Source organism: Lithobates pipiens, unplaced genomic scaffold (genome assembly GCF_037356315.1).
Source record: "Lithobates pipiens isolate NorthernLeopardFrog02 unplaced genomic scaffold, aLitPip1_a1.2 Scaffold_28, whole genome shotgun sequence".
Lineage (NCBI taxonomy): Eukaryota > Metazoa > Chordata > Amphibia > Anura > Ranidae > Lithobates > Lithobates pipiens.
In genome coordinates, this window is record NW_027507789.1 from 209,621,038 (window position 1) to 209,643,600 (window position 22,563).

General features: G+C 50.2%; 1 protein-coding gene and 1 long non-coding RNA gene across 2 annotated transcripts in view; one reads left to right on the forward strand and one right to left on the reverse strand.

The window, feature by feature from the left end:
* Positions 1-17,250, reverse strand: part of STK35 (serine/threonine kinase 35) — a 30,882-nt gene extending 13,632 nt beyond the window's left edge. Inside the window, exons 1-2 of the mRNA XM_077460427.1 lie at positions 16,661-17,250; positions 7,709-8,445 (exon numbers count right to left, since the gene is read on the reverse strand). Of these exons, the coding sequence (XP_077316553.1) occupies positions 7,721-8,445; positions 16,661-17,135 (1,200 nt within the window). The 5' untranslated portion in view covers positions 17,136-17,250 and the 3' untranslated portion in view covers positions 7,709-7,720. The remainder of the gene's footprint in view (positions 1-7,708; positions 8,446-16,660) is intronic.
* Positions 17,251-17,464: 214 nt separating this feature from the next.
* LOC143934938 (uncharacterized) overlaps positions 17,465-22,563 on the forward strand; it is a 109,068-nt gene continuing 103,969 nt past the window's right edge. Inside the window, exon 1 of the long non-coding RNA XR_013263442.1 lies at positions 17,465-17,842. This is a non-coding gene — a long non-coding RNA (uncharacterized LOC143934938). The remainder of the gene's footprint in view (positions 17,843-22,563) is intronic.

Here is a 22,563-nt window from a genome sequence, read left to right on the forward strand (position 1 = left end):
GCATCCTAGCAACCAAGGATGCTAGGAGACTGGGGGGATGGCTGCACCCTAGCAACCAAGGACGCTAGGAGACCGGGGGGATGGCTGCACCCTAGCAACCAAGGACGCTAGGAGACCGGGGGGATGGCTGCACCCTAGCAACCAAGGACGCTAGGAGACCGGGGGGATGGCTGCACCCTAGCAACCAAGGACGCTAGGAAACCGGGGGGATGGCTGCACCCTAGCAACCAAGGACGCTAGGAAACCGGGGGGATGGCTGCACCCTAGCAACCAAGGACGCTAGGAGACCCGGGGGATGGACGCTAGGAGACAGACACCAGCATCTTACCACCAATAGTGAACATTAGTGCTGTATGCATGTAAACAGCACAGACTACATGCATAGTGTACAGACATTTTATGTAGGATCTTACTGCCAGCAAGATCCTACATAAAATCATAAGGCTGTGTGCATGAGCCCGAATACTACCCAACTGCACATTGAGCAACATAATGGAACGCTATGGATTAAACCTTGCACTGCTTAAAGTAGCAATGGATGGGGTAATACATCAAACTATAGGGACATGCTTTAAAACTCTTGTGTTATGTTACTAAGCCCAGTGGCCTGCATTCATTATATCTGGTCTCCTACAGTACATGGAGATGACATTTTTGTAAATATACAGCTAAATACCTTTTATCACCAGTATATAGCAGTCTTGTGACTTCTATCAGTGTCTGGTTAAAGCTGGTAGGAGTTTTCATTCTACTCTATCTTCTGATGCTGCAGGGTCCCTGACCCTCTATCTGGACAGTGCCAATTGGCCCTGTGCTGATCAAATGCACCCTTCCAAGAAAATAAACTAGCAATACACACCAAACGGAGCATGTGCAGAGCAACTCCAAAGGCTCTGTACTATCAGGAGATTGATTGGCGACTGTGGAAAGGGCTGATCAAAGAAAGGAACAAAATTTTTTTACACAATGACGGAAATTTAGCCCGTAGGTTCCACAGCGAGTACAACAAGCATGCTTTACTATATACACAGACTGATTTTACTGTGCTGGGGGTATGTCAGGACAAGTCTTAACATTGGAGAATGCACAGTTCCCAGCATAGCTAAAGAACTGACCATGGCGTGTTATGCTCAGTGTGGTCAGTTTTTAATGGGAAAGCAGAGGGACTGGCAGGATCACCAGGGATTTCACACAAAGGAAGAAATACAAAGAACAGGAGGCTCTCATACAAGTACATGGTACAGCAACCATATATATGTAAATGGGGTAACACTTTACATTTTCCATGCTGCCCTAAAACTAATTCCACATACTGTCTCCAACTGGATGGAAGCTGACAGTATGGCACTTAAATATGTTCAACCAACATTTCACATTCCTTGTGTGTCTGCTGTACCATGTACTTGAATTAAATAGTATCCCATTTTGTAATGCTTCCTTTGTGTGCAATACCTGGTTTTCCTGCCAGTCCCTCTGCTTTCCTATTAAAACTGACCACACTACACAGGACCACACAGCATGGTCAATTTCCTGGCAGTCCTGAGGGCTAATCCAATGATCTGGCTTGTACCCACACCCCCCCTCTCCAAGTCCATGATCAGACTGCCCCAGTCTAGATTGCCTTTAATGTATGCCTGACCTGAATGGATGACCGCACACTTAAATACTAAAGCACTAAAGCTTTGTTTTTTCCTAAAACATAATTCCCTGCTCTGTGCAATGGTTACAGACAGAAGCCCCAAACTTTTCGGGTCTCTCCCTCCTTGAGCAGTGCTCCCGAAGTAAGCCGCTTGCCCTGGGGGCACCACTGTGTGCTTGCTCCTGATCCACTGCTCTATGCATCCATAGGACAGCCATGGCTTTGCCCCATTGTCTGATAGCAGTGAAAGCCAATAGGCTCCTGCTGCTGTCTCAGGGGAGAGTCGCCATCCAGCCAAGGCCATCATTAAAGCGGAGGTCAACCCTAAAGTGGACCTTCCGCTCATCGGAACCCTCCCCCCCTCCGGCGCCACAATTGGCACCTTTCAGGGGGGAGGGGGGTGCAGGTACCTGTACAGTGCAGGTATCTGCACCCACTTCCGGGATAGCTCTCTGCGGAAAGGGGCGTAGATTACACCCCTTTCTGAAAGTCCCCCGCTGCCTGCTGGGAAACACAGATCCCAGAGGCAGCAGGTCCATCCTTATTGCGCAGCGCGACTCACGCATGCGCAGTAGGGAACCTGGAAATGAAGCCGAAAGGCTTCAATCACTTCCTGATTCCCATACCCAAGATGACGGCGGCAGCACCCGAGACGATCGAGAGATCGGCTTTGGGTGCCGACATCGCGGGCGCGCTGGACAGGTAAGTGTCACTATTTTAACCACTTGCCGCCCGCCCTATAGCAAATGGACGGCGGCAAAGTGGTTTCATAATCCTAACCGGACGTCATATGACGTGATCAGGATTATGAGCCGCTGCGCGCCCCGGGGACGCGCATCGCGGCGATCGTTGTTGCGGGGTGTCAGTCTGACACCCGGCAACTACGATCGACGGAGACTCTTTACCACGTGATCAGCCGTGTCCAATCACGGCTGATCACAGTGTAAATAGGAAAAGCCGGTGATCGGCTTTTCCTCACTCGCGTCTGTCAGACGTGAGTAGAGGAGAGCCGATCGGCTGCTCCTCTGACGGGGGGGTCTGTGCTGATCGATTATCAGCACAGCCCCCCCCCCCCCCCCCCCCGAGGATGCCCACACTGGACCACCAGGGACGCCACCAGACCACCAGGGATGCCAAGGTATGCCACCCTAGACCACCAGGGATTCTAGTCAGTGCCACAATGGATGCCAATCAGTGCCCATAATGGATGCCAATCAGTGCCCATAATGGGCATCACTGATTGGCATGCATTATTGATTGGCACTGATTGGCATCCATTAGTGCAATATATTATAATACAATGCCGCCTATCAGTTCCCATCTGTGCCACCTATCAGTGCCTACCCATGCCCACCTGTGCCACCTACCCATGCCCATCCATGGGCAAATAAGTTCTCCTTCACTGATGGGCACTGAATGGCAATAAGGCGGCACTGATGGGCACCGATATGTGGCACTGATGGGTGGCACTGATGGGCGACACGGATGGGCACTGATAGGTGCCAATTTGTGCCACCTATCAGTGCCCATCCGTGTCGCCCATCAGTGCCGCCTATCAGTGCCACATATCGGTGTCCATCAATGCCACCTCATCAGTGCCACTTCATTGGTGCCACCTCATCGGTGCCCATCAGTGCCGCCTTATTGCCCATCAGTGTAACCCCATCAGTGCCCATCAGTGAAGGAGAAAACTTACTTATTTGCAAAGTTTTGAAACTGAAACAAATTTTTTCAAAATTTTCGGTATTTTTTTATTTGTTTAGCAAAAAATAACCGTAGAGGCGATCAAATACCACCAAAAGAAAGCTCTATTTGTGGGAAAGAAATGATACAAATTTCATTTGGGTACAGTGTAGCATGACCGCGCAATTGTCATTCAAAGTGCGACAGCGCTGAAAGCTCAAAATTGGTCTGGGCAGGAAGGTGTTTAAGTGCTCGGTATTGAAGTGGTTAAAAGTCAGCAGCTGCAGTATTTGTAGCTGCTGGCTTTAAAAAAATAAATATATTTTTTTTTAAAAAAAGCGAAGTCCCGGCGGACTCCCGCTTTAACATTGCTGGATCGGGGGGCTCAGTTAAGGATTGGGGGGCTAATGCACACAGATTTATCTTTATGCATAGAATGCATGAAGGTAAAGAAACCTTCAGCCTTTAGAACCACTCAGACCGCTATGGATCAGAGGAGTGCACTTAGTTCTGCATTCTTGTGACCCATATTTAGCCGACAGAGGGATAAAGCCTGCTGTCGGCTGACGTCACTCAGCCAGTCCAGCCTCTGGATAAATCCTGACTTTACAGTTGTGATTGACCCAGATGTCTTGACCAGCAGCTGGCTCAGCCTCTCATCCAACAGTCTGAGCAAGCCGCTCTCCCCCTCCACAGCCCAGAGCTCCAGTGAGCACTGGAGGCACAGAGCAACAAGCTTCAGACTGACTCACTGAAAATTGAGACCAAGTAATCAGCTGTCTTTAAAAATCACTCAGTTATCAGTCTTATAAGCAGCGGGGGATGGGACAGATACAGCATCAGATGGACACTGCATCCACCCAAGTAAAAAATATCACACTTAGAATTCCCTTCCTGTAGAACAGATCTCTTCAAAGGAAAACCCACTCCCCAAGTTTTCACCAGAACATGTAAAGCCATTGGAAGGATTGCCCCCTCATTTGATCCTGGGCAGACTGACAGTCACAACAAAAGGGGGTACATTTCTTTAGCAGGGGTCAGCAATAAAATCTGACAGGGGTTCTATTCCATCCTTACTTTAAAGCCAACACTTTAGATATAAATGTCTAGGGCAGCACCCAAGCTGCAGAAGACTTAAAGGGGGTTGTAAAGGTTTGTTTTTTCACCTTAATGCAGCTTATGCCTGGCAGTCACTGCCCCCGTTTTACTTACCTGAACCCCCTTCATTTAGTTGGTGGGGACACTGTCCACAGGCTCCTGGCCCTTGATTGGATTGATAGCAACGCAGCCATTGGCTCCTGCTACTGTCAAATACAATGACACGGGCGCCGGGGCTGAATCCAGCATTCTGTGTCTATAGACTCAAATGCTGGACTCGGGAGCACGCCCGCAAGGTAACCCCCTCAGGGAAGCGCTTCTCTGAGGGGGTCATTAGATGTGGGGAGGAGCTGCGAGAGAAGGCGGGGACCCCAGAAGAGCAGATTTGGGGCCACCCTGCAAAACAAGCTGCACAGTAGAGGTATGCCAAAAACCCCACTTTAAAGTGTAACTAAACCCACAACAGTAAAATCAGTGTGTATATGCATTAAAGCATGCTTGTTACACTGTGGAACGTAAAAAGGCTTTTTGATCCCATCTGAAGCTTCCCTTCCACAGTCCAGAGCCTTGGGGGCACTCTGCACATGTTCAGTTTGGTGTGCATTACTAGGGTTTTTTACGAGTTTTTCTTGGAGAGTGAATGTGATCAACCCAGCCAATCAGCACTGTCCAGACAAAGGGTCAGGGATCCTGCAGCCTCAGGGCAATCAGGAGAGAATGAAAACGCCAAGCTTTAACCAGAAACTGATAGAAGTCACAAGACGGCTATATACTGCTGATGAGAAAGGGTGTTTAGCAGTTTATATTTACTAAAATAATTGCATTCCCATGTTCTGTGTACTGTGGGAGACCAAATATAGTGACTGCAGTCCTGTGCAACACTTTAAGAGGCATGCAACTGGTTATAAAGCCAAAGTCCAAATTCTTGGATATCAACCAATTTGATAAGCCAGTCAACTTTTCCAAGTCAAAAATTGACAAGCCAATTGTATGAATGGGCACCTACACTTTAGGTTGGTCAAAATGTGCTCTGCAACACTATCCTGATCATTGGGAAAAAAATAAAAGATTGTGCCCGTTTTTTAGTATCCACATCAATAGGAGCTGCCTGAATAAGAACAGCAAAAGCAAGATACTACAGAATCTAGCCCAACAGGGTACAGATTCACACCAAGCTGTTTGCATCAAAAAGCTTCAGCAAACAGGTCAGGCTGGGCCACACAGGTCCATTATTAGATCCAAAAGGGGTGACAGGTTTGAAGTGCCCAGCATTTCTACAGGTGCCAGGTAAAGCCTTAAGTGCTACTGGTACAAAAGCCAAAAGAGACTTCAAAGGACAGACAAATTCCACCCCTTCTCTACCCTCTAATGTCATAAAACGCACCTTACAGACTAAAGGCAGCAAGCTTTTTCCACATAATGGCCATCTATAGATACAAGGCCTGCTATTGCTTGCTTATTGAAGGCCAACAGTAGGGATTACAAAAACACTTGCAGTGGGTCCCCCATACACTGCAAGCATTTACTGCAGGGGTCTCCAAAATTTCTAAAGGGACAGTTTGTCCTTCAGACCTAAGAGGGGGGGGGGGGGGGGGGCCAGACTGGCCAGCAGGAGTGGAAATTTGCCTGGCATCAAGTAAACCTTACATTTGGTATATGAAAAGTGCCCCATTGTTGATGTCAATAGGAGAAATGATGCCCCATTGGCAGTTGGCAAAATAGGGTTTCGTATCAGGAGGAATAGTGTCCCAAGGGCCACAACTGGCCCCTGAGCTGCAGTTTGGAGACCACTGCTCTGGGGGATAAGTGCAATTCTTTTCTTATTCCTTGCTCAAGCAAGCTTCCTCCATATTTGCAACCAGTCCCCTTTTTATACAGTGCTCAGGGCCAGTCACAATATTACATACCATGAAGGGCCAACAGCCCTGCATTGTATACAAGTGATAGCAGGGACCACCCTCAACCCAAGTATTACACCTTACCTCATCCGCCTAAATTTAAGGAGCATTTAAGCCTTGCAGTGAATGGAGACCCAAAATCAATAGTACTTTGACATCCCAAAGTCAACCTTTCAGAACTCACAGAACACTAAACTATATAGTACAAGTTTTTTAATCCTGCATTCCTCATACAAAAAGCAATGGCTCTGCCCCTCTGGATCACACTGCTGCCTTCTACACAATGCTCTGGCTCTGCCCCCCCACCCTCAGGATCACACTGCTGCCCTATACACAGTGCTCTGCCCCGATCACACTGCTGCCTTATACACACACACACAATGCATTGGCTGTCCCTCTCCCTTCCCTGTACATATAAGGAGACTAGTAGGCAGCTGAATGGTTGCCAACATCCCTGAAGTATATACTCCCTGGATCACACTACTGCCTTATACACAATGCTCTAGCTCTGCCCCCTTCTCCCTGGATCACAAAGTTGCTGGAAATCTTGTATTTAATTTGCAGTGCCTGGCACCAATAGTACCAATGTGCCAAGTCCCACATGAGATGGAAATGTGAAGGGATTAGAATAGACTTTAAAGGCACGAATAAAATATACTTGATTAGTCTACATATAAATAGTAACAATACATGTATTGTGTTACCATTTATATGTAGACAGTATATTTTATACGTGCCTTTAAAGTCCACGATTCTAACCCCAACAGTTTTGGATCACACTACTGCCTTGTACACAAAGCTCTGGATCTCTGCCCCCTCTCCCTGGATCACACTACTGCCTTGTACACAAAGCTCTGGATCTCTGCCCCCTCTCCCTGGATCACACTACTGCCTTGTACACAAAGCTCTGGATCTCTGCCCCCTCTACCTGGATCACACTACTGCCTTGTACACAAAGCTCTGGATCTCTGCCCCCTCTACCTGGATCACACTACTGCCTTGTACACAAAGCTCTGGATCTCTGCCCCCTCTCCCTGGATCACACTACTGCCTTGTACCACCAACATTTTCTTGGACCATCAGTGTTCCTGAGACCGATTGGCAAGTGCTGCTCTACAGCAGTAATCCTTTATGTCCCTAAAGCTACACAATGTGTCCCAACACCCAATATGCTTGTTGTGGGTCTACAAAGTGAGCAAAAACACCAAAATTCAATAAAAGTGCAAAACAGCAATTGCTTAACATAGCAAACTGAGTTAACATCCTATAATGAGCAGATAGTGACTGGATTTAAATGCTTGATGGCCCACTGTTCAGCAGTGCCTTAAAGAGACCCTCACAAATAACCTATACTGGTTTGCTACCCAGACTGACTGCTGAAGCCTCTTACCAGAGCAATGCCTCAAGCAGCACATGTAACTTGGTCCATCCGCGTCTCCAGCTCAAACGCATCCGGCCGATCCTGAGGATTAGCAGCCAACATGTCCTTAAGCAGCTGTCGGATGCCCTCCGACATGGAAGTCCTGCGTTTCTGAGGGATGTGAAGTTCCATCTTTGGGTTCTCTAGCAGTGCCTCCCCTACAGGCACAATCTCACTGCCTTGCTTTATGTAAGTCCCCAGCAACTCCTTCTTGGTCTCCGCGTCCACAAAAGTGATGCGCTCGATCATAGCCCAGATGATTATGCCCAGGGCAAATATGTCGGCTTTAGCCGTGTAGTGACCTTCCCACACCTCCGGAGCCATGTAAAAATCAGAGCCGCAGGCCGAAGACAGCCAGTATTTGTTCACGTTCACAGTCTTGTTCTCGTTCACTTCCTCCCCCGTAGTTTCCTTCCCTCGGGAAGTGAGCCCAGCACATACCTTGCTGAGGCCAAAGTCTGCTACTTTTAGGACAGGGGCGCCCGATCGTTCGGTAATCAGAATGTTATCAGGTTTTAGGTCCCGATGTACGATCTGGTTCTTGTGCAGAAAGGCAATGGCACTTGTCAGCTGCAACATAAAACTTTTGTTGGTTGCAGGGTCTGGCCTCCTGGAGAGGATATACTGATTGAGATCGCCACCTTCGCAGAACTCCATGACAAACCAAAGGTAGCAGGCTTCTTCCAGAGAGCCGAAAAGACGTTCTCCTGCAAAAAAATAAAATAAAAGTTAAAAGAAAACTCTTAAATGTCTAACAGCCTACTTATGCCTTCATTGCTTGTTCACGGTCAAGCTAGGTAGACATTAGAATGTCACACATTGCTGAACGCTTTATTTTTTTATTGTGGTCAAATTTACATTTGTTTTCAAATGCAGACACTAGAAAATTTGAACAGGATGGAAAAAGCTCAAATATACAAATTACTAAAAGTGTATATGGTTTGTTCATTATAAGTCCACACTTATCAAAAAATGTAATTTAAAAGGCAAACTAAATCTTAAGTCATTTTTTTCAAATGTTACAAGACATATCATGAATTTTTGTTCAAAAATCTACTAGTGTATACTAGGGATCGGCCAATTATTGGGACAGCCGATATCAGCATTTTCCGGGAAAAAAAATCGTCCACAAACTAGACCGCTATTGGTCTGCAGCCATCTTTTTGGGGCCCAGAAGCCTGCAGACCCAGTGCACAGCACACACACACGACATTATGCCTCTGTTCACGGGGACCCAATGTTCCGAGTCTGACAGGCCTCCCTCACCTCTCAGAGAGACCAGCCATCTACCCACAGCAAGGTGCCAGACAGAATTAACATGTTCAGCTTATACCAGATTGTAAAGGCGGTTTTTTATTTTATTGTTTAAAACACAGTAACCCTGAACCTCGTCTTCTGGGGTCCCCCAGTGGCTCCTCCCCACATCAGATAACCCCCTAGGACAGTGATGGCGAACCTTGACACCCCAGATGTTTTGGAACTACATTTCCCATGATGCTCATGCACTCTGCAGTGTAGTGGAGCATCATGGTAAACGTAGTTCCAAAACATCTAGGGTGCCAAGGTTCGCCATTACTGCCCTAGAAGCTTTCGAAAGGGTATACCTTGCAGGTGCGCTCCTAAGTCCAGCATTTGTATCCAGACAAATGCAGGCCCAGCCCCCTGCATCATTGGATTTGACTGACAGCAGTGGGAGCCAATGGCTGCACTGCTATCAATCTATCCAATCAAGAGCAGGGACCCTGTGGAGAGAGGGACAGCGCATCTATGCCAAGGAGACGAAGGTGCTTAGGCAAGTAAAAACAGGGGGGCTGGTGACTGCCAGGTGTTTTTTTTTCACCTTAATGCATAGGATGTATTAAAGGTGAAAAAACGTGAAGGATTACAAACCCTTTAAATGCACAAAATAGCAGGAGAGGTGGCCGAAATATCGATATATCGACACCGTGAAAAAAAAAAAAAAGATATTGGTCGATCCCAGTGTATACCCAGCCAAACATTGTTTTGACAGAGGAACCTGTCAGGTGGTTACTAGCATCTACTCAGATTTGGCCTTCGCACCCTGGTGAAGACATAAGCAGGCAAGAAAAATCTTCAATGAGTGAAAATGGCGGATGTTTAAAACCCTCCCACAAAGAAAACCTAAAACGGCTCTAATGTAGAGTTGTAAAGGCAGAAGGGTTTTTCTTTTATTTCATGCACTGGATTCCTGAAGACTTCCTTCCATTGAAAGCCAAGGGACTCAACATTACACCTATCTGTAAACACATTAACCTGGGGATTACCAATTCACCAGGGTCTCTGCCAAGCTCTAATAGACACCAAATATAGGCAAGACTCTTCCTAGCACTTACTCCACAGCAGGATCAGCCAAATTTGCTAAAATGGGGGAGCCTTCAACAGCAAAGGTCAATGTTTACCGTGGAAGTGACAGATGAGGCGATTTACCTTCTGCTCCAACAAGTAGCCTGATTACACTTCCAACAAATCTGCCTCCAGGGACAGATATGTTTACATGTCTGCCGCATCTACAGCTGCCGCTGGAGAAAGGAGAAATTACCGACAATCCGGCTCCCCCTAAGAGATAAAGGCTTTCCTCGTTATGGAACCGAGCTGACTACAGATCAGACAACTCCATCTCATCAGGGATAATCTGAGCAGAGTTTTACATGCTTCGTAGATAACCCAGTCACCTCCAAGACTAGTCAGGTCAATCTCCAACACAGCCAGAGCAGATAATCCATTCCTTCCTCCTGTCTTACACCTACCCCTGCAGGGACAGGACAGCTTTACACAAGGTATTAAGACAAGCACACTCCATTAGGATGCACCAATGTTGCCCAAGAAATCACATTTTATTGATGTTGAAACTGCAAGGAGACCGTTCAGATTAGAGTTTCTCAGCCAGGGTTCTATGGAAGTCTAGGGTTCCGCCAAAGGTTCCTTGAGCAGAGAGCAATGTCTACCTCGGATAAGTTCCCACCGACACCACAGATCTTCACCATCTGCAAGGGGACAATTCTTCCCAAAGACCACAAGTGTAAGGAGCCTTCTCACAGTACATCACACCAATGTACTACAAGCTGTAGATATAGTAAATTTTAGCAGGGGTTCTTTGAGATTGGGACAGCATTTCCAGTATTAAAACACCTGGTTTAGATTTTTAGCTACAAAAACCCTGATCTATCCACATAAGCCATGGAAACGGATTATCCAGACATGACTAAAAAGATGCCCCATAGACAAATACAGCTTGAGCAGAACACAGTTTGAGGGGCCAGCAGACAGCTATCCAAAACGAGTTATGAGACAATCAAGCCAACAGGCTATAGTCCCAAATAGGGATGAACCAATAGAACGGCCAAAAACAAGGTCATTGGAGGTCTGCTGCATCCCACGACTTCAAAGCAAAATCATGTCCCACGGACTTTAATCCGAAAATGCCAGCCACAGTAAAGTGGTTGTAGACAAGGTTTTTTTTACCTTTGTGCATTCTATGATTGAAGGTAATAAAACTCCTCTATGCAGTAGCCCCCTGTCCCAACACTTGCCCCTTCAATCCAGCGATGTCCTCTCCCCAGGGACTCACTCCTGAGCTACTGGCTCCCGCTGCTGTCAGAGCCAATCATGAGCCCGGAGGGGGGTTGGGCAGAGCCACTGCTCTGTAAATGGACAGCCACGGCTCAGGAGCGCACCTGCTTGGGTACCACCACAGCAAGCTGCTTGCTGTGGGGGCAACCGGCAGGGGCCAGGAGCTCCAGTGTGGGTCCCAAGAAGATGGGTCCCAACCACTGCACAGAGCAAGTAGAACAGGTTTGCCATTTCAGGGAAAAAACTAATATTGCTTTAAGTTCACAAAAACAGTCCATTCTAGTTTTTGGGCATGCTGAATTTTTCGGTTTTGGCACCGGAATTCTCAGTACACCAGGAGTGCTAAAAACACCTCTGGTCATGTCCTTTGACAGCCTACCATGAGCACAGTACAACCAAATACTTGCCTTCAGTCCTGAACCAATATTCATGGAACCCACAGATATTCCCAGAAACAAACAGGAGTTCCATAGGATAGGAAAGGCTCAGGAAAGGTCTGTAAGAGCAGCACGGGAGAAGGGGACGAGGAAGATAGAGAGCAGGAGGTCTCAGGAGGAACAAAAACGAGGTTGGTATTTTGAGACTAGGTTAGTGATGGAGCGGAGGCCAGTGGAGGGATTGAGTAGCAGACACTTAATGGTTGGGCAAGGTGGATGACCTTAAAGCAGAGTTCCACCCAAAATTGGAACTTCTGCTTTTTGGAATCCCCCCCCCCCCCCCATCCACTGGAACATTTGGCAACTTTCAGGGGGAGCAGATACCCGTCTAATTCAGGTATTTGCACCCACTTCCTGGCATAGATACCTGAGCCGTGGGTATCTACACCACTCCCTGCACCTTCTCCGACCCCCCTGCTGTCTTCTGGGAGACAGGTTCCAGGAGACAGCAGGGACCAGTGGAAACGCACAGCGCAAGTCACGCATGCGCAGTAGGGAACCAGGAAGTGAAGCCGCAAGGCTTTACTTCCCTTACCAAAGATGGCGGCAGCACCGGAGGGACAGATCGGTTTCGGGTGCCAACATCGCGGGCGCCCTGGACAGGTAAGTGTCCATATTTTAAAAAAGTCAGCAACTGCAGTATTTGTAGCTGCTGACTACCAAAAAAAAAAAAAAAACTGGCGGCACTCCGCTTTAACCACCGAGTTTGATGGAGTAAAGCCTATTGCTAGATTGTAAATTCTAATGAGCAGGGCCCTCTGATCCCTCCTGTATTGTATCTGTATTGTCTTGCCCTCATGCTGTAAAGCACAGTGCAAACTGTTTGCGCTATATAAATCCTGTATAATATTAGCTTTTCACTGCTTTGTCTTGCAAAAGTGAGAAAAATCACTGCCGTGCATTCAGACTACAGTCAAGTTATCTAAAAACTGTCTACTGGCCATCTGCAGCCCCATCAGAGTTGTAACCCCACCCCCAAAATCAAAGTTATTGCTTGATCCTATGCCATAGGACAAGACGGACCAAGGAAAAAAGAAAAAAATGAATGCAAACTCTGAGTAACTATTTGAAAGCTTGCATAAAAGCAATGCCACTAAATAGAAGGAAATTTAAACATATGTGCAAGTATCTGATTGCAGTTCCTATCCCCCAGTTTGTATTCCCTTGGCTCAATTCCCACAGCTGACAGATGACGGGCCCTGGGGAACACCTGCCTGTGATTAGCCCCCAGCAACAATCACTCATATCACAGCATAATCGGCAAACAAAGCAGGGCCTTGCCCCGCCTGCAGAGCCTCCTCCACACAAGCTTTGTTTGGATCAATGAAAATCTTTGGGTAGATTTGAAGAATTTGTAACAATTTAAGTGTTTACTCCTCTCACCCCCCCCACCCCAGAAGGGGGCAGGAATTGTAGGAGAGCATCCATAATGGAGACCAATTACATATTCTAGACCATTTTAGCAGCAACTCACCCAGGGCACGGGTGGACTTCCTACTGTCCCCACAAGCATTAAAGGGGTTCAAAAGGCTGAAAGTTGACACCTGTGTGCAGCCCCCCCCTTACCTATTCTAGATCCAGCAACATGCAAGAGAGCATGTGCTCTACCCCCTCATTAGCAGCAGAGCCATTGGCTCCCGCTGCTGTTAAACAGTGAGGGAGTAGGGGGCGGGGCCAAGTTCTGTGTGTCAATGGACACAGCAAGGCTCAAGAGACGTGCCCCATAGCAAGCAGCTTGTTATGGGGGCGCTCAGCAGGGAGGAGGAGCCTGCGGCACCAGTGGGGGACACGAGGTTTGGGGCTGACCTGTGAAAAAAAAAAAAAAAACATTGCATAGAGCAGACAGCTTTGTTTTTATTTTTTCCACGCTTTAGACTGAGGTCACATTTGTAAAGAAGACTTTGGGAAAGCTGTACATCAAGTGATCGCTGTACATCAAGTGATCACCCTAGAGGACGGAGGACTAGTAAGGAGTAAGCCTCGTCCTAGTCCATGCAATCTGCTATGATGGAAGACCCAACTACCCAATCTGTCAGCACTTCATGTGCTCCATGTCTGCATCACCGACCAACCAGATCTTTCCAACATACTGACTACTACAAGGCGGGCATAGGCCATAGAGCCAGCCCGAGACCCAACACGTCCCAACACGCTACAGGATAAGAAACCAAAGCCCCCGGCCACCCCTATGGGGTAACCAAAGCCCCCGGCCACCCCTATGGGGTAACCAAAGCCCCCGGCCACCCCTATGGGGTAACCAAAGCCCCCGGCCACCCCTATGGGGTAACCAAAGCCCCCGGCCACCCCTATGGGGTAACCAAAGCCCCCGGCCACCCCTATGGGGTAAACAAAGCCCCCGGCCACCCCTATGGGGTAAACAAAGCCCCCGGCCACCCCTATCTATGGGGTAACCAAAGCCCCCAGCCACCCCTATCTATGGGGTAACCAAAGCCCCCAGCCACCCCTATCTATGGGGTAACCAAAGCCCCCAGCCACCCCTATCTATGGGGTAACCAAAGCCCCCAGCCACCCATATCTATGGGGTAACCAAAGCCCCCAGCCACCCATATCTATGGGGTAACCAAAGCCCCCAGCCACCCATATCTATGGGGTAACCAAAGCCCCCAGCCACCCATATCTATGGGGTAACCAAAGCCCCCAGCCACCCATATCTATGGGGTAACCAAAGCCCCCAGCCACCCATATCTATGGGGTAACCAAAGCCCCCAGCCACCCATATCTATGGGGTAACCAAAGCCCCCAGCCACCCATATCTATGGGGTAACCAAAGCCCCCAGCCACCCATATCTATGGGGTAACCAAAGCCCCCAGCCACCCATATCTATGGGGTAACCAAAGCCCCCAGCCACCCATATCTATGGGGTAACCAAAGCCCCCAGCCACCCATATCTATGGGGTAACCAAAGCCCCCAGCCACCCATATCTATGGGGTAACCAAAGCCCCCAGCCACCCATATCTATGGGGTAACCAAAGCCCCCCATATCTATGGGGTAACCAAAGCCTGCAGTCCCCAGCCACCCCAACGTCCGGGGCACTGACAGCCAGAGCTCATCGGTCTGCAACATGCCAAGTCTCGAGGTAGCCCGGGCATATCCCCCTCTAGTCAGCAGCCCAGGCACACCCACCTCTCCCAGACACCCCTGTCTACCAGACATACCCTCTAGCTGGCAGCCCGAGGAACATCCCCGAGACACCCCCTTCCAGCCGGTAGCCTGGACACACCCCCAGTCTCCCGGCAGCCCGGGCACTGACGGCCAGAGCTCACCGGGGGCCTGCAACATCCCGGGCAAAGGCAACTGGGCCTGCTGTCTCCCTGGTAGCCCCAGCACCCCCCCCCCCTCTAGCCGGTAGATCGGGCACAACCCCGTCTCCCTGGTAGCCCCAGTGTCTTATCACATATGGTCCCCCATCGGATAGTGTCCGCTGTGTACTGCGCATGCGCAGTACACAGCAACACAGATTCCGAAAATTGCCGAGGATGAACGGTGCCTGCGCACTGAGTCCAGGTTCTATCCCCACTATCCAAGTGGACAGAGTAAGAATATAAAAGCCGAGCGCAGCGAGGCCGAGCCCAAAGCGTGGCGAGCGAAGCTCGCCCGCGAGGGGCCCTCTAATATTCACAACCCTATGTTGGCTTGGATGGTGGGGCTACCACCTCCACTCACGGCGCAGGCACCCTTCAGCTTCAGAGATTTTCATGGCCAGACAGTATATGGCAGAACACCCTCTAGCTGGTAGACCAGGCACAACCCAGTCTCCCAGAGCTCACGGGGCCTGCCCCCCCCCCCCCCGTCTCCCCAGTAGCCCTGGCACACACCCCCCTCTAGCCGGTAGACCGGGCACAACCCCCCGTCTCCCTGGTAGCCCCCCGCACACACCCCCCTCTAGTCGGTAGATCTGGCACAACTCCCTGGTAGCCCCAGCACACACCCCCTCTAGCTGGTAGACCGGGCACAACCCAGTCTCCCAGAGCTCACGGGGCCTGCCGCGCCCCCCCCCCCCCCCCAGTGGCCCTGGCACACACCCCCCTCTAGCCGGTAGACCGGGCACAACCCCCCTGGTAGCCCCGGCACACACCCCCCTCTAGCCGGTAGACCGGGCACAACCCCCCTGGTAGCCCCGGCACACACCCCCCTCTAGACGGTAGACCGGGCACAACCCCCCTGGTAGCCCCGGCACACACCCCCCTCTAGACGGTAGACCGGGCACAACCCCCCTGGTAGCCCCGGCACACACCCCCCTCTAGACGGTAGACCGGGCACAACCCCCCTGGTAGCCCCGGCACACATCCCCCTCTAGCCGGTAGACCGGGCACAACCCCCCTGGTAGCCACGGCACACCCCCCCTCTAGCCGGTAGACCGGGCACAACCCCCCTGGTAGCCACGGCACACCCCCCCTCTAGCCGGTAGACAGGGCACAACCCCCCTGGTAGCCACGGCACACCCCCCCTCTAGCCGGTAGACCGGGCACAACCCCCCGGCGCACACACCCCCCTCTAGCCGGTAGCCCTGGCACACACCCCCCTCTAGCCGGTAGCCCTGGCACACACCCCCCTCTAGCCGGTAGCCCTGGCACACACCCCCCTCTAGCCGGTAGCCCTGGCACACACCCCCCTCTAGCCGGTAGCCCTGGCACACACCCCCCTCTAGCCGGTAGCCCTGGCACACACCCCCCTCTAGCCGGTAGCCCTGGCACACACCCCCCTCTAGCCGGTAGCCCTGGCACACACCCCCTCTAGCTGGTAGCCCTGGCACACCCCCGCGTCTCCCTGTAGCCCGGGCACCCCCCTGTCTCTCCCGGTAGACCGGGCACCCACCCCCCTGTCTCTCCCGGTAGACCGGGCACCCACCCCCCTGTCTGCCGGGTCTCACCCTTGAGGGAGGCCTCCACCAGGCGGAGGTAGAGGTGACTGCTCTTGTTGCCGTGGCTCATCTTCTGGGCCAGGCCGTTCCTCTGGAGGACGCACTCCTCGAAGCGGACGACGTTGGGGTGGCGGCGGCGGAGGCTGGTCAGGGCCCAGAACTCGGACAGGGCGAGCTCCACGTTCTCCGGGGCGTCACAGCGGATCTTCTTCACCGCCACCCGGGCTCCGCTCTTCCGGGCCACCGCCTCGTACACCACGCCGTACGTCCCGCGTCCCACCTCGGCCAGCAGGCTGTAGCGGGGCCGGGAGACCTCCCCTCCTCCTCCGGGGGGCCGGGCGCAGGCCTCGTCCTTCTCCACTTGCTTGGCCCCGGCCTCCTCCTCCCCGGGCAGGCAGCTGCCGTTCACAGTGAGGGGGGCGGGGAGGCGCTCTCCCAGGGGCCGACGGCGCCGCTTCCGCTCGGAGGATTTAGCGGCTTCCATGGCCGGGCCTCATGGCTCAGTACGGGATCAGGCCGTTGTATGGTCGCCGGTTGTGTCACACACCCACCCCAGGGGGCCGAACACCATCCAGCCGGCTCTTCATATACTGGGCAGCCCGACCGCCTGAGAGCGAGTTATAGAATGGGATGTACCATTGCTGGAGAACCCAAAGGGGGTCTCAGACTTTACATTATTTTACACAAACACACCAAACGCGGCCTCATTTTCATATCGTCTATATTATTTTTAAAACAACTACCGCTTATTTATTTCCACTGCTTCCCAAAAAAACGAATCATAAGCTAAAAAAAATCTTACAATTCCAAATCACCCTCCCCTATGAAAATGGTACGGTCCGCAAAGGGGGCCGAGTGTAAACACAGCTTGCCGGAGCGAACCAAACACCGCCGCAGGGGTGGCCGAGAGTCACATGTGCCGCTAAAGAGCGGGTTCACTATAAAGTCCACCCGCCGCGCTGGAAGACGGGGGCGAGAGTATGAACAGGACACGGGAAAGGCAACGCCACGCCGGGGGTATGTGGCGGTACGAGGCGTCAGACTCCCCCCCCGCACCCCGTGTTAGTGGGGTCGGCCGGGCTGGATGAGCCTGTCACGTGATCAGAAAGCGCGCCGGTGGCGATTGGAGGAGATCACGTGTGCGCTGTGAGGGGGAGAGAAAGTGACAGATGGCGGGAGAGAGGCGAGGAGGTGAAGGGGATTGTCATGGAGGAGCTCAGGGCGGGAATGTTTCTGTATCAATTATATAACATTGTGAATGTGTGTGACATCCTTATATGGTAATTGGAGGAAATTTTCATTCACTTCCGGTCCTGGGGATTCGACAGGAAGTGAGAAGAAATCTCAGTGAGAGGAATGATCTCTTAGCTCCAGGAGAATGACTATACAGTACAGTGCCTGGAAAAAGTATTCACACCCCTTGAAATTCGCCATATTTTGGTACAACCAAAAACGTAAATGTATTTTATTAGGATTTTATGTGACAGACCAACACAAAGTGTCACATAATTGTGAAGTGGAAGGAAAATGATAAATGGCTTTCCAAATTTTTTACAAATAAATATATGAAAAGTGTGGGGGGCATTTGTATTCAGCCCCCTTTACTCTGATACCCCCTAACTAAAATCTAGTGGAACTAATTGCTTTCAGAAGTCACCTAATTAGTAAATAGAGTCCACCTGTGTGTCATTTGATCTCAGTATAAATACAGCTGTTCTGTGAAGCCCTCAGAGGTTTGTTAGAGAACCTTAGTGAACAAACAGCATAATGAAGGCCAAGGAACACACCAGACAGGTCAGGGATAAAGTTGTGGAGAAGTATAAAGCAGGGTTAGGGTATAAAAAAGATTTCCCAAGCTTTGGACATCTCACGGAACACTATTCAATCCATCATCAGAAAATGGAAAGAGTATGGCACAGCTACATACCTACCAAGACATGACCGTCCATCTAAACTGACCGGCCGGGCAAGGAGAGCATTCATCAGAGAAGCAGCCAAGAGGCCCATGGTAACTCTGGAGGAGCTGCAGAGATCCACAGCTCAGGGGGGAGAATCTGTCCACAGGACAACTATTAGTCGTGATCTCCACAAATCTGACCTTTATGGAGGAGTGGCAAGAAGAAAGACATTGGTGAAAGAAAGCCATAAGAAGTCCTGACTGCAGTTTGTGAGAAGCCATGTGAAGGACACAGCAAACATGTGGAAGAAGGTGCTCTGGTCAGATGAGACCAAAACTGAACTTTTTGGCCTAAAAGCAAAACACTATGTGTGGCCGAAAACGAACACTGCACATCACCCTGAACACACCATCCCCACTGTGAAACATGGTGGCGGTAGTTTCATGTTGTGGGGATGCTTTTCTTCAGCAGGGACAGGGAAGCTGGTCAGAGTTGATGTGAAGATGGATGGAGCCAAATACAGGGAAATCTTAGAAGAACACCTGTTAGCCCTTGTACACACGGTCGGACATTCCAACCACAAAATCCGTCCAACGGATTTTGTCCGAAACTGGTGTTGCATACACACGGTCAGACAAAGTTGTCGGAAAATCTGATCGTTCGGAACGTGATGACGTTATTTCGTTAAGACGGGACTACGTTCACGCTAGTAGCCAATAGCTTTGGTCTCGTAATTTGATCTGAGCATGCGGGGCACTTTGTCAGATCGGAATTCTCTACAAACGATCGGACAAAGTCCAATCGGATCATGTTGTCGGAAAATTTTATATCCAGCTCTCAAACTTTGTCGGTCGGATATTCTGACGGAAACAGTCCGCTGGAGCCCACACACGGACGGATTATCCGACAACACGGTCCGATCGGACATTTTCCGTCGGAATGTCCGACCGTGTGTACAAGGGCTAAGAGTCTGTAAAAAGACTTGAGACTGGGGCGGAGGTTCACCTTCCAGCAGGACAACGACTCTAAACATCCATCCAGAGCTACAGTGCCAATCAGTGCTGCCTTTCTGTGCCCATCAGTGCTGCATATCAGTGCCACCTAATCCTATCAATGGCCATCAGTGATGCATATTAGTGCCTTATTATCAGAGCCACCCCATCAGTGTCCTTCGGTGCCGCTGTCACATGATATTAAAAAAGTATTGGTAATCGGTTCCAGCGAGTATTTTAAAAAAAGTATCTGTATTTGTATTCGGTCTTAAAGTGATATCGGTGCAACCCTAGTTTAGATCAAAGTATATTCATGTGTTAGAACGGCCCAGTCACAGTCCAAACCTAAATCCAATTGAGAATCTGTGGCAAGACTTGGAAAAAAATAAGTAAAAAATAATGCGTTTTTTTTTCTTTTCAAAATTGTCGATCTATTTTTGTTTATAGCGCAAACAAAAACTGCAGAGGTGATCAAATACCACCAAAAGAAAGCTCTATTTATGACAAAAAAAGGACGTCCATCTTGTTTGGGTGCAGCGTCGCACGACCGCGTGACTGTGAGTTAAAGCGTCGCAGTGCCTTATAGCAAAAAGTGCTCTGGTCTTTGGCCAGCCAAATGGTCCGGGGCTTAAGTGGTTAAAAGACAACAAGCCCAATCCATCCTTCTTAAGGCTGGGTTCACACCGTAGCGATGCGGGAACGCCGCGAATCCGCAGCGTTTTCCCGCATCGCATGCCTCCCGCCGGCAGTTCACACTGCCCTATGCGGACTGCTGGGAGTGTCAATGAAATCTTAATGACACCCCCAGATCAGTCCGCATATCGCAGTGCGATCGGCAAACTCGGACAGGAATCGGATCGCATGGTGTGAACACCCATGCGATCCGATTCTGCTGCGGACCAAAAAAAGGGTCCTGTGCGAGTTTGCGGCGGGTGCGATGCGAATTCAGCCATACTATCTGTATGGCTGAACTCGCATCGCTACAGAGATCGGATGTGATTTGCACTGCAGTGCGGTGCGAATCACATCCGGGTCTCCCACCCGCAGCGGTGTGAACCCAGCCTCAAGACAGGAATAACGTCTCGGCAATGTAACAAGCTTTCTTATCATTTAGCCCCCCCTTCACACAGATGCGACTTGTCCTGCGATTTGACAGTTCCAAATCGCGTGACAAGTCGCACCCCATTGCTGGTGTTCTGCCGTATAGTGTCCGGACTGTACTGCGCATGCACAGTACGGAGCAGACGAAGCTTCGGAAAATCTCCAAAGCTGAACGGCGCCTGCTCCGTGAGTGGAGGTGGTAGCCCCACCATCCAAGCGGACATAGGGTTGTGAATATTAGAGGGCCCCTCGCGGGCGAGCTTCCCTCACCATGCTTCGGGCTCGGCCTCGCTGCGCTCGGCTCTTTTTATATTCCTACTCTATGTCCACTTGGATGGTGGGGATAGAACCTGGACTCACGGCACCGGCGCCGTTCATACTCGGCAATTTTCGGAATCTGTGTTGCTGTGTACTGCGCATGCGCAGTACACAGCGGACACTATCCGATGGAGGACGTTATTTGACAAGACACCGGCAATAGAACCGTTCATATCGCCATGACTCATGTCGCAGCAATCACGAAAAAAAAGGTCCCTGCACTACTTTTTACCAATTTCATTTGCGACTTGCATTCACTTCTGTTAAATGAAGTCCCAAGCTGCCATGAAATCGTCAGTGCAAATCGCACTGATCTGCGGCTTTGAAATTGCACTGAAGTAGCGCAGTTTCAAAGCTTCAAGGGTGTGAACCAGGGCTTATTGACGATTAAACCCCTAATGCCTGGGTAATCTTCCTGTAACGTCGGATCCAAATCACATCAATTAAGATGAGGATCCGACTTGGAGGCGACTTCTGTTAGGCCGGGTTCACACTATTGCGAATTGGATGTGGGTTCCTCGGCATACAATTCGCATAGCAGGAGATTGTGGCAAGCTCTCTGTGGAGCGGTTCACAAATCTCCGCAGCGGCTCCGGTGCAAATGACACAGGAGTCCTCTGCGTCTTTTGGTCCGTTTCAGGTCCAAATTCAGCACAAAATTTGGGCTAAAATCGGACCTGAAACGTTGATTGGGGGGGGGACGACGACACACGCTGCCCTGCTGTGAGCCGCTCCATATTCTAAAGTGAACCCAGCCTTACAGTCTACGGGCACAAGTCAGATAGAAGTCGCCCTGAAGTAGTACAGGAACCTTTTCTTAAACCCAAGCGACCTCAGTAGTGCTAATTAGGACAGCTTTCATTGACTAACATGGGATTTCACATGTCGTGTGACTTTGGGGATCCCAAGTTGGATCCCAAGTGGCAGCATTGTGAAGTGTGAACCGAGCCTTAATACTGGATATCATTAGGGCTTGGTTTACACTTGTGCCCACCTCTTATAAGCGATGGTGAATTGCTTTTCAGAGGGTATTTGACAGGCAATGAGGATGTGTTAAAGTGGTTGTAAACCCTTACAAACCACTTTGACCTACAGTTAAGCCTAGATTAAGACTTACCTGTAGGTCCAAGAAATATCTCCTAAACCTACACGGTTTAGGAGATATTTGCCAAAAGACAGGTACGGCTGTCTACGGCGCATGCACTGCAGACAGCGGCGCGCAGGCGATATGTTAACGGCGATATGCCGCGAGTGGCGGCTCCCGTGCGTATGCGCAGGAGTGACGTCATCGCAGCTCTGTCGAATGACAGCAGCGGAGCAGCGAGACCCACCGAGAAGATGGAGGCTCCGGACTACAGGGGACAGCGGCGACTTCGCTGGCTCCTGTGTCAGGTAAGTGACACATAATGGACTACTATGTTATGCATAGTAGTCCATTATGCTTTACCTTTGCAGGGAATCAAAGAGGAAGTAACACCCATCAGGGTTTACTTCCTCTTTAAGTTGCCTCTTCACTGCCTATTTTAAAGGATATTTAAAGTTTATTCTTTTAAAAACAAAACAAAAATATCATACTTACCTCCTCTGTGCAGTCGGTTTTGCA